General features: G+C 40.4%; 1 protein-coding gene across 1 annotated transcript in view; it reads left to right on the forward strand.

The window, feature by feature from the left end:
* The window catches only part of UBL3 (ubiquitin like 3), a 135,406-nt gene extending 120,398 nt beyond the window's left edge, over positions 1-15,008 (forward strand). The window contains exons 3-5 of the mRNA XM_075592169.1: positions 2,678-2,764; positions 7,689-7,766; positions 13,112-15,008. Of these exons, the coding sequence (XP_075448284.1) occupies positions 2,678-2,764; positions 7,689-7,766; positions 13,112-13,164 (218 nt within the window). The 3' untranslated portion in view covers positions 13,165-15,008. The remainder of the gene's footprint in view (positions 1-2,677; positions 2,765-7,688; positions 7,767-13,111) is intronic.
* The last annotated feature ends 261 nt before the right edge of the window (positions 15,009-15,269 follow it).

The following is a 15,269-nucleotide window of genomic DNA, read 5'->3' on the forward strand; positions in this document are numbered from 1 at the left end:
AACGATACTTTGTTTTACGAATTCGTTTTTTTTCCCCTCAGTAATCCTAGTGATCATCATATATATCGGGAAACATTGTATGTAAGTGTTTTGGACCATACATTTCTTGCTCTGTCACAAGCACTTGATAACGTGCTTATCTTCTTCCCTAAACACCATTTTGTAACTGCACTTGATGTCATCGTGCCGTCACCAATTCCATAGAATATTTATCAGATGCCGTAGTTGCCCGATTTATAAGGCGACCTTCAATATAAGGCGACCCCTAATTTCAATGTAAAGAAAAGTTTTATTTATTTTACACTATATATGGTATTATACATTGTAAAATAAACCTTAACTCTATAAGTAATATTTCAGCCCTTTTCATTTCTTTTTTCCCCTACACAATGCTTCACATTATTATAGTTTAAATCAATACTTAAACCCCAAAACAAACACTTGCAAATGATGAGTTTGCTTACTTCCTTGCTAGTCCTGGTCCTGTGTAAGGCTGCGTCCATAGAAGGACAGGCCGTGCTGAGCCGTGCGGACGCTCCGCGCTGAGCCCCTGCATCCTCAATGAGGATGTCTTTAGAGGGGGCTCACGCGAGCGTCCGCAGGCGTGCTGAGGCGCTGGATTTTTCTGCCGACAGCCAAGCTGTTTTTCAGCGCTGTCGGCTGAAAACATCCAATCAGCACGGAGCAGCGTCAACGTCACGGCGCCGTGACGTTGACGTCAGTGCGTCGCGGGCGATTGTGTTGCTGTGTAAGCTGCATTCGCAGACTGCTGCTCCATTCAGTCCTGTGTAAGCTATTAACAGCAGCTGCCTGCGTGAGTGAATGTGCAGGCGGCTACTGCATTGATCACTTACACAGGAGCGGGTGCGCAGACTGCAGCAGAGCCCGATTATAAGGAAAGTATGTACTTCTCAATTTAACTTTATTGAAAAAACCTTGCCTTATAATCGGGCAAAACCGGTAATTCTTAAATGTAATAATCTACTGTGACCCACCTACAGTTGCTCATATTTTCATAAAAATGCGATATTTCCAGTTGTTATATGGTGGAGAGTTTTTTTTGTCACTTTTTTCACCCACCATAACTTATTTAATGTGTGGTGGAAACCTACCCAAGCTTCAAATTGCAAAGCCAGTATAACCAGCCTCACAATGATGAGACCCAAAAGGTCGAAACAGCCGTCTGTGGGTAGGTTTACTGGCTATGCACTTTAACCCAGGCTGTGCTGAAAAGCTGTGTAATGCAGCAAGCATAAGTTTATAAGGGTCCATATCAAAATGGATTTGAAGTAAAAGGTGACTGCTCATTTGCATGTCATTTCCCAGAATCCCTTGTACGCTAGGCGTAATGGTGAAAAGCAGGGTTGCAGACCTGTCTATTGTGCTCACAAGCGATATTTTTATTTACATACACACAAACGTTTTTAGCTTCTCTTTAGTAAGATTCCCCCTGCGGGTGTAACGGAGGTCACTCCATGTCTCCACACTATCAACTTTGTATGGCTGCGCCACAGATCTTTGCGGACCCAACTATCACACCCCTGTACTCAAGAGGGAGCTTTTCCCCTGGTAAAAGGCTTTGCAGCACCGGAGGCAGTGCCAAGCGGATAGCTTCTGTTTCAGAAGCATAAGGCCGAGTCCATAGAAGGACAGGCCGCGCTGAGCAGTGCGGACGCTCCGCGCTGAGCCCCTGCATCCTCAATGAGGATGCCTTGAGAGGGGGCTCACGCGAGCGTCCGTAGGCGTGCGGGGGCGCTGGATTTTTCAGCCGACATCCAAGCTTTTTTTTTCAGCGCGCTGTCGGCTGAAAACATCCAATCAGCGTGGAGCAGCGTCAACGTTACGGCGCCGTGACGTTGACGTCGGTGCGTCGCGGGCGATTGGCCCAGCGACGTCACTGCCCCGCCTCCCTCAGTCTCCCCCCCCGCCTCCGATCGCGCCCGCTGGCTCACCTGCATGGGCATGAAATCGCGCATATTTCAGCAGCGTCAGCGCGGCTCGGAACTCCTCACCCCTCTATGGCCCCAGCCTTAGAACATGATCACCAGTCCTGCTCACCACCGGTTCCCAGCCTTTGAGTATCAACTTCCATGGGATTTTATTGCTTACCTTAAGCATATTCCTTCAGATAAGCATTTCTTTCTGTTTTTTACTGTTTTTGCATTGTTATTCCTTGATTTTTCTTTTTATGCTGTTTTCTTTAGTGTCCTTTATCTAGTTTATATTCCGTTATTACATGATAAATGCAATACATTTATGAATGTTTATCTGTTGCGCTTCTTTTATTGTGTGTGTGTGTATACATTTATCTATATTTATACATACACTGTTGGCTCTATTTATTTATATTTACACACACACACACACACACACACACACACACACACACACACACACACACACACACACACACACACACACACACTATTTAACACCTTGTCATAAATAGTCATAGTACAAAGTTTGGTGACAGAGTAATATGTTATTGGTTTCCTATATCTGAGTCAATGGGGCTTTTCTGCAGACTAACGCTTCAAGGTATATTGAATTAGGCCCTTAGTCAAAATTCTAAATTGAAGTTTATTAATGTCTTCCCTGATTACTAAGCAAACATTAAATATTTGGCTTTTTCAAATGTACTGTTCCCTCCTTAATGACATTTTCTTGTGTTTTTCAGACTGGGAAGAGGAACAGGTCAGCAGTCCAAATATCCTTCGACTCATTTATCAAGGACGGTTTCTCCATGGCAATGTGACTTTAGGAGGTACTGAAACACTCACCTTTGTTATTGCTTTATCACATAACTTTTTTTGGAAAGTTTGCCGTGATATGAATAAAAACTGCAGTTCTTTTATGCAGTGTGCATTGCTGCTGTGTTACCAGAGAAACACACCTCCGCCATAATATAAAAAAGAATCCTACTAATAATGTTCATTTTCTGGCCAGTTTCTAAATATCTCTGCTGGGTGCCACATCTCATTTATTTTTAATTTATTTTTAAACATAAAAGCATGTCCACTAGGAACAGTAATGAGAACACAATCTCGTTCTACAAAGAGCTCTCCTCTCCCCTGATGGAAAACATTCTGATGCAGTGCAGGGTTTTAGTATTGAAGAGTATTTAATCGTGAAAAAGGTAGGTAGGTGCATTGCAGGTTGTGAGATCTTTTAATGAAACAAAATAGCAGTTTATTATAGATGTAGCAGTCATGCAGGTTGCTTCTTCAATTAGCAAAATCTCCTCATACATCCTTTTAAAATACTGTAAACGTCATTTAAAAGGGTGCAGTTCTTCATTGGACCAAATTAAACGAATGATAGTGATATGTTTAAGTTAAAAGTAGATGCTAAAGGCCTTAAAATTTAAATAACAGTACAATTAGCTTTGAAAGTTATATCTGTTAATGCTTTGATTTTTAGTCCCCTGATCCCGTACCTTATCATTCTCGGCTTTCAGACTTTAAACATTATTTACAAATACTTAAAGTTGGTTTCTATTTAATCTGTCAAATAATTTGTTTCAAACTATTAAACATTCAACTGCTGTTACATTTTTGTCCTAAGTGGAACTGAACATTGAAAGCAAGTGACTAGAGCTGTTCCCGGCTCATCTGGCTGTCATTACACACTAGTGCAATGGCTCCCAATCATTTTTACATTGTGCATCACCTGCTACAACATAACTAATACATCATTGTTGCTAGCAAAAGTGTGTGACCAGTCCCAGACAGTATAGAGTCCTGAGCTTGTGGGGGAACACAATAAGACCCCAAACTGCACTTCCGTGTGACCGTTATAACACCTATGCTGTCTACACAATGCCTGCGGGAGCTTCCAAAGTCATGCCCCACAATGCCTTGCCACTGTAGATGCAAAGCATTGTGGGGATCGACTTTGGAAGCTCCTGCTGGTACTTGACAGATATGCCACTCACGCTAAGAGTTTCGGGCCTTACGCGTCCTCTCATGAACTCAGGAACCCGCTACTCTGCCTGGGATTCACCATTACTTTTTTGCATAGCTAACCCCTTGGAAACACCTGACGAAACCCTAGGGATTTGCAAACCCCATCTTGGGAATCACTGCTTGAGTTATTTTTAATCTACCCCATCAGAAAAGCAAGGAAAGTTGGTGAATAAGAGTGCAATCCTGTCCCTTTTTTTCAGTGCAAGAATGTATAGGTCTGCAGTGAATTTGCCATGCAAAGATAAAGATGCAGCACTAAATTTGTGTTTTTATTTGCTGTAAGTTTAAGTATCATCTTTAGTGCGGTGTTTCTCAACCGCGGTGCTGTGGCACTCTGCTAAGAGTGCTTTGGCCCCCAGGTGAAAGTCTCTGCCGGCTGCCCCTCGTGTGTCTTGTGCTGTCTGGAGACTTGAGGTTGTGATTCTCCTCCTCGCAATCTTCTCGCAGCGACAGAGAAGAGACAGGAAAGGCGGATCACAGCCTCCCCGCTGTGAATGTGGTGTGTGTGTGATAGAGAAAGGTGATATGTGGTTTGTGAAAAAGGGTAAGTGTCCTCTGTAACGTGTGTGTGGGGGGGGGGGAGAGTGTGTGTGTGTGTGGGGGGGGGAGAGTGTGTGTGGGGGGGAGAGTGTGTGTGGGGGGGAGAGAGTGTGGGGGGGGGAGAGTGTGCGGGGGGGGAGAGTGTGGGGGGGGGAGAGTGTGTGTGTGGGGGGGGGAGAGTGTGTGTGTGGGGGGGGGAGAGTGTGTGTGTGGGGGGGGGAGAGTGTGTGTGTGGGGGGGGGAGAGTGTGTGTGGGGGGGGGAGAAGTGTGTGTGGTGGGGGGGAGAAGTGTGTGTGGTGGGGGGGAGAAGTGTGTGGTGGGGGGGGAGTGTGTGTGTGGTGGGGGGGAGTGTGTGTGTGGGGGGGGAAAGTGTGTGGGGTGGGGGAGTGTGTGTGGGGGTGGGGGAGTGTGTGTGGTGGGGGGGGAGTGTGTGTGTGGTGGGGGGGAGAGTGTGTGTGTGGGGGGGGAAAGTGTGTGGGGTGGGGGAAAGTGTGTGTGGTGGGGGAGTGGGGGAAAGTGTGTGTGGTGGGGGGGTGGGGGGAAGTGTGTGTGGTGGGGGGGGGGAGTGTGTGTGGTGGGGGGGGGAGTGTGTGTGGTGGTGGGGGGGGTGTATGATGAGCAGGGGAGCTATTCTTCAGAGGTGCCCGTGCTGAGAGTTTGTGTGCACCACTGAATCTAATGTACAGTGTGGCTAGATTACATAGTACACTTGTGTGCTCCACATTTCAGAATTCTAAAAATGACACTGAACTTGCTTTACATTCGCTCATTGGACGTAAATATCAATCCCTGACGTTACCCACCCTTTTAAAATAAAGGACATGCTTGCATATAACAAGCTGGTTGCCTGATTTTATTTTGAAATTGACCAACTACTTTGGAAAAATATTTGACGGTTGTAATAAAAAAATTCAGACTATTTTGATTTGCCAATGCTAGGAATGTTATAAATTAATAAAAACAGGTTTACACTATGAGCTCTTACACCGGCTGTACAAAAGGCAGAATTATTAGTGCCACTGCTCCCCATAAACAGTGCAATAGTGCCACCTTGTGGCTTAGACTAAACGGGTTTGTGTTTTTGTTGGTGAATGCAGTTCGTAGTTAAATTATTTGACATTTTCATAAAGAAAATACCTTTTCTAAAATATCATGTTATGTTTTTGTATATTATAGCCACTACTGTATAATGATTTTATATTACCTTATTCCTTTCGACAACTAAATTCTCATAGAAGAATAAAGGACTTACTGTTGATCGTTTGTTCTTGTCCTCTCACACATAGTATCTTTCCTCACTTCCAAGCTTCTCCCCTGTCTACTGGGGCATTATTTGCAGGAGTGCCATTTCTGTTACGGAAGTAAGGGGCAATTGCCCCACCCTGGTTGGACCACATAAAAATCGATAGTACATGATTATCACTTATTCTTTGCCATCGTAAATTACTGTTCCACAATACAAAGTATAAAATGTCTACTTTTCTAATCCTGATCACATATTTCAATGTGAAATCATCTAGTAGTTTTCACTTTTGAATAATAGTAATTAAAATTATTTTCTGTAAGACTTCCTAAAAAATAGTGTGTGTATATGTGTGTGTGTGTGTGTGTGTGTGTGTGTGTGTGTGTGTGTGTGTGTGTGTGTGTGTGTGTGTGTATATATATATATATATGTGTGTGTGTGTATATATCATATATAGATATAGATATATATAAATAATAGATATATATCTATATATGATGTACACACACACACACACACGTGTGTATATATATAGAGAGAGAGAGAGATATATATATATATGTATATATATATATCTATATCATAGATACCCTGTATATATATCTATATCATATATATATATCTATCATATATATATATCTATCATATATATATATATATATATATATATATATATATATAATCTCATGGCAATCAGGTTGTACTGTTGTGCTCCATTTTACTTATGTGAGCTCTTACTAGAAAATCATCCTATAACCTAAAATTAAAATAAACTCAAAATTCAATGTCTGTTACTTCGCCATCTCCAAAAACCTGTAATCGTAAAAGGACTTCTTTGCGAGAGCAATAGGACGAGGCTACAAATAAGCATCTTTAACTGAAAGAACCTGATTGCCATGTTACAATGAGAACAAAGTCGTTCAATTAGTCCATTTTCTGCACACAGACGACACCCAAAGAAAGCCAACTCATAACAAACAAGGTCAATCGCTTCTAAATGCCATACAGAAAGGAGAAAGGTTTTAGGTGAAAGGAAAAATGCAGAGATCGCAACAGAAGACGATGCCGAGTGCGAGAGAGTGATAGTATCACAGACAATAACACAGTATACTTTGGCGTTATACTGAAAGTGATGAAGCTGGGGCAAGTAGAGAGGCTATGGAGAGCGACAGGACTTCAGCTGCGTCACCAAAGTGTGAAAGACCATTTAGAGTACATGGGGAGTCTCAGGGAGAGGTGGGCGAAGTTGTAGAATGATTGAATTATGGAGGTGAAAGCCGCAATCCCCCAAATTATTATTATTTGTATTACCTGAGCCAGGGAGTCAGAGCCAACCTCCAGGACCCCTAAGGAAAGTGGGATAAAGGAGTCATTTCAGATAGATGTGAGCAGTGTTGGCTTCGATCTCTCTGACTAGTCATGGAGAGGTGTCCTTACCTTTCATCAACTAAATTCCCATGGGTTGTTTTTTTTTTTTTTTTTTAAAGAAATTTGCCAATCTGCGAAATGTTCAAGCGAAGGATGTCGGTCAAATACATAGTTTTTGGCATTTTTTTATTTTTCAAATCAGTGAACTTCACCCGTGTTTGACAACTCTTCTATCAGAATAAATTTGAGAAAAAGGTCAGCGTTCTCTCTCAGTATTCAATGCTGACCGGGGGGGATTGTCAAAGGTTTAGGTCGGACTTTTTTGCCAGCTGCACTTACTCTGAATCAAATAGCTCCTTTCTTTCTCACAAAGTTGTGAAAAGGTTTCACTCCTGTCTATTAAAGGGTTGCAAACTCATCCCTTCTGTTGCTCTGAATCGCCTTCCTGTAATTTACCAATCTCTTGGTCCAGTACCTGTCCAGATTCCTCCCTTTTTGTTCTATTGTCATGTTGATATCTTTATTATTTAATGTCATTTAATATATTGTATTTCTTGTTTTTTTTATACAGCATTAAAACTTCCTCTTGGCAAAACAACAGTGATGCATTTGGTTGCTAGAGAGACATTGCCAGAACCAAACTCTCAAGGTATGAGTCGGAGAACGGGAAAGTGGGTTACCTGATTTGCTGTATTTTGTCACGAAAGAAATGACTAGACAGTTGTTACCATATCACATGAATCAAATGAATGGAGCTAACATTTTCCTGGGAAAGACACCGATCCCTTAGCAGTAAATAGCATAGGAGACAATTTAGAAGCTTAATTCATAGAAAATGTGATACACACAAAAAAAAATTGAACTATAGAACAAGCAAAAAAAAATTAAGAAATGGTATATAATCCACCGCAGTATATATCGAGCACTGAAATTGCCATAAAATTCAGTTGTCTAATCAGCTTTTGTCAAAAATACATAAAAGTGTGTGTAATCCGCAGCGCCCTCTATTTGCGCAGTTTTACCAACACATAGTCCATGGATTATGCGCCGGGAATTACAATACCTCAGTCTACCCTTTTGAATCATCATGTAAAGAAAAAGCACACAAATAAGTATTTCAGAATATATAGTATAATTCCAATCGCGCACACTTTCATATAGAATACAGTACTCAGTTCATAGATAATAGTGATTTTCAATTCCTTGCTGCATAAGCCTACAGTGGGTGCTCCGTTCTCCCAACAAACAATCCAGCCGGATCTTCAAGACAACAACACAAGACACCGCGCACCAGAAGTGAATGGCAGGTAATGTAATAGAAAACACACAAACATATAGCATAGACTTGCAACGAAAGAAGTAAAGGTGGGCTCCACGCTATCCCAGTGAGAGCTGGGAAGGTCCGTTGCTGTAATTCTGGTAGAACCCGGTGCATCAGGTCCCCGGACTCACAGCACTTAGATTTGTGGAGGCTACACAGCTAAACAGCTGATCCACTGATGACGTGTGGACACTCCTCCAGCAGCCTGTTTCTCTCCTGTGGGATATCGTGGAGCTTACTTTTTTCATTGTACAGTAAGTCTATGCTATATGTTTGTGTGTTTTTCTTAGATTACCTGCCATTCACTTCTGGTGCGCTGTGTCTTTTGTGTATGTATATGTGTAATATGTGTATATACACACACATAGACCTACATATATACAGTTGTGTAAAAAAGAAAGTGCACCCTCTTTGAATTCTATGCTTTTACATATCAGGACATAATAACAATCATCTGTTCCTTAGCAGAAGCATAGCTTCTCCATTTTGGCTTTATTTTTGTTATATCATGACACGGTGTAATATGTCATGTGTTGTTGTTCATCTGAGGTTGTATTTACCTAATTTTAAGACTTGCTAAGGAACAGATGATTATGTCCTGATATGTAAAACCATGGTATTCAAAGAGGGTGTACTTTCTTTTTCACACACGTGTGTGTGTGTGTGTGTGTGTGTGTGTGTGTATACATATATACATACATGTAGATATATGTGTGTGTGTGTGTGTGTGTGTGTGTGTGTGTGTGTGTGTGTGTGTGTGTACGCACACAATATTTGCACTTGAATAAATGTAACAGTCTCCTTCTAAACGGCTGCTTCAGACTACATAGAATAAAGGCTTGGTCACTAACCTTGTTACAGAATGTATAACTCGATTGAAGCTATCATTTCCACAACCTGTTAAACTTATCTGACCTGAAACTACTGGAAGATATTGTAGTTACGGCAGTTGTGCTTCGTTTCAGGTTCAGTTGCATGCAATACCAGCGTGAGCTACTGTAATCACAATGATAGGTTTAAAGGCAACACATAAATATTTCATGCCTTTAAAAATAAATAAATTCATAATTATTTTTTAATTATTGGGTGAATACTTATTCAGGTGACTTGTTAATGTATTTAGATGTTCCTCAGATTGATCACCTAAGTAGCAGACTGTCCTTTGAGTGTTACATTTGTGCCGCTCTTTAATGCCTTCAGTGACTTTTTTTCCACAGGTTTCTTGCCTGTGATGTGCTGAATATATAAATGGTTTTCATTTTCCTGCTGAATGTTTCCTTATATTTCTTCTTACCACATTGAAACATAGATTTATGTCGCCTGTCAGAGTTTTATGCTTCTTCTCAGTGTCCTTGATGGGAAGTTATATCCATTTTTAGAAGATGCCCTTTACTTTCTAACAGACATTTTACAAAAGGCAGATACATTGCGTCTACAAACACTAGGAAAAAAACTGGCATAACAAGCACTTTATTATAGGAGAACAGGGATGTTTTATTACACGGGGAGACAGAGCATGTCTTTATTTTATTTTTTTATACTTCTTGGCTTGCGTGTTTGCCTCCTATTTTTTTTTATATAAAATAGTTTTTTTTTATGTCTGGGCTACTTGAAGGTAATTTAAGATTTGAATTGTGCTATCCACAGACCAGACAAAGGTAACCGGGGCTCAAACAGAAGCCACAGGGATAAGTTACAAAATGAACACGTTCATCAGTTGTAACACCACATTCGTGCTGTACTTATTAACCTGTGGCTGTGGAAAGCAGTATGTGGGGATGACAATTAGATCCCTGAAGGTCAGGATTCAAGAACATTTGAGATTAATAAAGATCACTATCATCCTGTGCTGAAACATGCTTCCGCCTGTATTCAGGGGGGTGCATGTCGATTTACTTTTATGGGTATTGATCATATTCCACCTCCTTTCAGGGGGGGGTAACTGAGTAAACCTGTTGGATAAAAATGAGATATATTGGATTTGTACCTTGCATACACGTGTACCATCAAGTCTCAGTACTGATTGTGACCCGAGTCATTTTCGTTAAAATAAATAAAAATATTTTTGTGTAAGAACTTTTATATATACATTTAGATAATTAATCCTTTTATGCATCCAGAAAATAGGTTTCTGCTTCTTGGGTCTCAATATGCCTAATTTTTATGGTTGTACATGACTATTCTATTAGTAACTCTCCTCATAGAGATATCAATATTCATGTGGCCTTTTGAGATATATATATATATGTATATATATATATATATATATATATATATATATATATATATATAGCAACTGTAAATATTACTGTATGCTCATTTGCATGTCTTAGACAGGTCTGCAACCCTGTCTTTCCCCTTTATTGCCCAGCATACAGCGCTTCCACTGCAGCAAGGGATTCTGGGAAATGACATGCAAATGAGCACTCAGTGCCACCTTTTGTCTCAAGCTCGTATTACACAAGCAAATCCTCAAGCCAATGCATGCTGTTTTAGACAGAGGCTGGGATGAGATGCAAAGCCATTAAACCCACACACAGACATGTTTCAACCTTGATGAGTATCATCAGTGTGAGGTTGGTTGTAATGGCTAAGCTGGTTTGAGACTAGGTATTCACCACAATTTATTAAGGTTATGGTGGGTAAAAAAAAGTGACAAAAACCCTCCACAGTAAAGCATACCACATTTGGTGGTGCGTCTGCATTTCTCCTGAATTGAGCTATCCAGACTAATGTCATATGTTCTATTCGTAAGGTTGTCCTAGGAATTTCTTTATATTGACCATCTTTTCCACATGGCCCAGTGTTGTCTATTCTGTGACATGAACGCTGCTTTTCTCATTAGTTTCTGTCCTCAAAGAATGACATTTATATAAATATTACCTCTGTATTATCGCTGGATGTAACATTTATCCTGTATGTGTGCGGTTAATTGAAGTCACCCATTAGGATTTTTGGGGATTCTTATAGCCTCTTGAAACTCTTAGGCCTCGGCCAGGGTGGTGCTGGGCGGGCGCGCTAACGTTGGCCACGATGAAACACATTGCGGCAATGTGTGTGGCCAGCGTGAGCAAGCGCCTGAACCCGCTCGGAGCTTAGAGCAAGCAAATTTGATTTTGCTGCTCGCAAGCGCGTCACGTGAGCGGTTCGCCCAATGAGTGCGAACCAGCTCCGGGACGTCATGGCAGTGTGCCTAGCCGGCCACGAATCGCCCGGCCGAGCAGGGCGCACAAGCGCCAGCACGCCCGTTCCCTGTCTGGTCGCAGCCTAAGGCCTGGGACATAGTAAAGAATTTGGTGCTGCCGCTCGCTCTACCAGGAGCTTTTTGCTGTCCTGGCAGAGGAGACAGCAAGCGCGCTTGGGAGGCGGGTATCACTTGGTAGCTGTCAGTGTGTGTGTGTCATTGGGTAACTGTGTGTGTCACTTTGGAGTGGTCTGTGTGTTTGTGTGTCACTGGGGAACGTGTGTGTGTGTGTGTGTGTGTGTGTGTGTGTGTGTGTGTGTGTGTGTGTGTGTGTGTGTGTGTGTGTGTGTGTGTGTGTGTGTGTGTGTGTATATTATATAATATTTTAAAAATTAAAAAAAAAGACATGTGAAAATAAATTATTAACATTGTGCAACTTTGATAAATATATTCACACACATACACACACACATACATAAATGACACACACAGTGACACACACAGTGATGCATACACACACAGTGACACACACACATACTGGGACACACACATACAGGGACACACACTCACAGTCACACACACACAGTGACACACACACACAGTGACACACACAGTGACACACACACACCTCTGTGCTGCCTCTACTCTGTTTGGTCTGGTGGCTCTGCTATCTCACCGACACAGTAGGTAAAATGCCGGCTGCAGCCCCATTGGATGGGAGCGGTCACGTGACCGCTCCTCCGCTCCCCCAAGCGGCACGCATGCGGAGGGAGAAACTATAGTCGCGCTGACTACAAATGCAAATGCTTTGTGCATCTGTTCAGCGCGGCTCAGCCCACCTCAGCGACGCTGATTCAACTATGTCCTAGGTCTAAGACACAACACGAGACACTGAATTGAATGCCCTGATTTTTTTCCATTAATAATTATGCTGTGTGACTTACCACATATATACACACACACACACACACACACGTCAAATCAATGCATCCTACTGTCATGTCCCTTCATTTGGGACTGTGGTAAGTGTACACCATTTCCTTGTCTATTCACCAGCCAATAAAACACATCATTCACAAGCATTTTCTCCTTCATTATCTAACTCATTTCTAATGGGGAGGGCGGGGAATTACATTAAGATTATATTTTTTTTCTATTTTGAATCCTAGCGAGATAAGAACTTGACATTTTGCCATCATTAAATTGCTTGCATGATTCCCTTTGAATATCAACAGCTAATTTGCATATTGAACTTTAATTAAGTATTTTATTAAAAGGGCACTAAATGTACTAATGGCAGTGACATGACAGTTATGATCTACTAAACCCACTGGGACCCCATCACTGTCAAGCTCTCAGAGAAAGCCCACCTTGTAGAGTTTATCTTGAAATTGTTACAACAAAGACCACATTTACCTTTCAAATGAACTTGAATGTGACCCAAAAAGCTTGATTGCGAGTTGACTACCTTTTTTTTTATTATGTGCAGGTCAAAGAAACCGCGAGAAGACTGGAGAGAGCAATTGCTGTGTAATCCTGTAAATCCTGTTGTGTCTGCAAAGTGTGATGTAATATAGTCTTTCTTTCATGCTGCTGGAATAGAGGAGACCCATTGCTTCAAAGAACCTTAGAACAACAACCTGTCATTATATCCATGGAACTGAAATAATTCATGAACACTTTCATATAATTCTCTTCCTTACAAGAGATCAAGAACATTCTCATTCTGAATTTTTTCTTTTCTTTCCTTGCAGAGTAACTTTGTAGTATATTGTAGTATCTCCGTTTTTGAATGCATTCAGTCTCCAGGGGGAAAAGTCAACATGCTCACTTATACAACAAGAATCATCATTCTTGCTGCAGCAAAAAAAAAAATCAAACAAATATTCACTGATCAGAATTCAGGCTGTCTACATGCAGATTGCACTAACATATGGTTGCCTAACCTAGGCCTCAACATATAGCTGTAACTATACATGATGCATTTAGAAACAATAGAAGACTAGTGCTACACTGGAAATCAAAGCTATCAAATGCTGACTGGGAGCAAAACTATCTGTGACATGACTTCTACCTAACTCAACACTTATTGGCCATAATGGCACAAGGTAGTAACAGAGAGATGACAATACAGTTTATATACAAGGAACAAAACTAAATGTGCCTGTAATCTGAAAGCACTCTGTAGAGAGCAGTGAAATAATTGATAGTCACTATATGGTGCACTCTTATCTCAAGCATAAGTTGCATGCATGTTCATACCAAGCAAACAAGAGAAAGAGAGTGCCTTTCCTAGCCTTAATATGGGAGGGGTAATTTTCCTGTAGTCCATAAGCCTTTATTAGTGTGCAGAGATATTAGCAGATGTCATTTACTAATCAACTTTGTGTTTTAATATCAAATGTTGATGTTTTTGGTGGTTACTTCTCATCTGTAATTTAGTGTCCAGTGTCATGCTTACTCTATTTAACTAGCAAAAGAATTTATGATGATGACAAATCTTTGCTATAGTACAAGTTTTGTTTCTTTGCGTAATCTGCATCTGTACTAGTGCTTGCAACTATATTAAAATCCAGGCAAAATGAAGATGCCATTCTCATTTCATATAAATAATTTAAAACATGCTAAAAGAATTTGCACAGCACTAAAGCATGAGCTACCTTCATTTAAAACTGTAAAAAATATAAAAGTTTTTTATATTTTTCCACTAGGGAGCAATGTCTTCCTGGTTGAAATTACAAATGTGTAGAATATATTTAATAATAAAAAAAAGCGTATAAAATGCATTATTATAGAATAAATATAGATTGGCGTAGTGTAATAGAATATACCTACAAATTGCTTTTGCCTTTTAAATCTAAACAGTCACAGGTTTGACCTGATGTTCTATATACTCAAAAAGGTGTCCAAGTCCCTGACAAATGTTACATGTAATACATTTTCAGATGGTCAGCATCATTACATGTAATCCGGTTATTTTCCTCATTATTATAGCTTTGACTAAAATGCTTTATATGCATTGGGTCTTAAAAAAATATTGTTCATACTGATCTGAATTAAATTTGTATAGAGCAATTTTAAAAAGAAAACAATTGTAAATAGCACTAAACATTTTGTTCCTGCAACCTGTACTGATATAGATTCTTCTGTAACTAAATAAAAGAATGTTGTAGTGCATTTGTGTTGGTTGTCTGGTGGTTTTGATTGGGACTGTAATTGTTTAGAAATATTTTGATAAAACTGGAAAACCATTTTGAAACTTAAAATCAATGCGCATTTCTGGTTTCTGCAAATTAATCCTGCTGATTACTTTTGTAATCCCATTGATAGTGAATTGTTATGAGATTTTCCTGTATAGCTCTAATAAAGTAAATTGTCACAATGTAGTGACGTCTGTCTCTAGCCTTGAATTCAGAACAGTACTGGTTACCTGCACTTCACGTTTCATCTAAATGTCTTTTTAATAAATCATTATGTTGCACTGTACATCGCTTCACGGAGAAAATCTATACACCGTGAATTTGAGCACCAAGAAGTCCACAAAAATGAATGTGGAATGTAACCTTTAATATTGTTTTATGAACAAAAGCAAAAAGTTCATAAATGATGACTGGAAACAAGAATACGAAGCCCTGTACACTGTGCAG

The sequence above is a fragment of the Ascaphus truei genome, chromosome 3 (assembly GCF_040206685.1).
Source record: "Ascaphus truei isolate aAscTru1 chromosome 3, aAscTru1.hap1, whole genome shotgun sequence".
Lineage (NCBI taxonomy): Eukaryota > Metazoa > Chordata > Amphibia > Anura > Ascaphidae > Ascaphus > Ascaphus truei.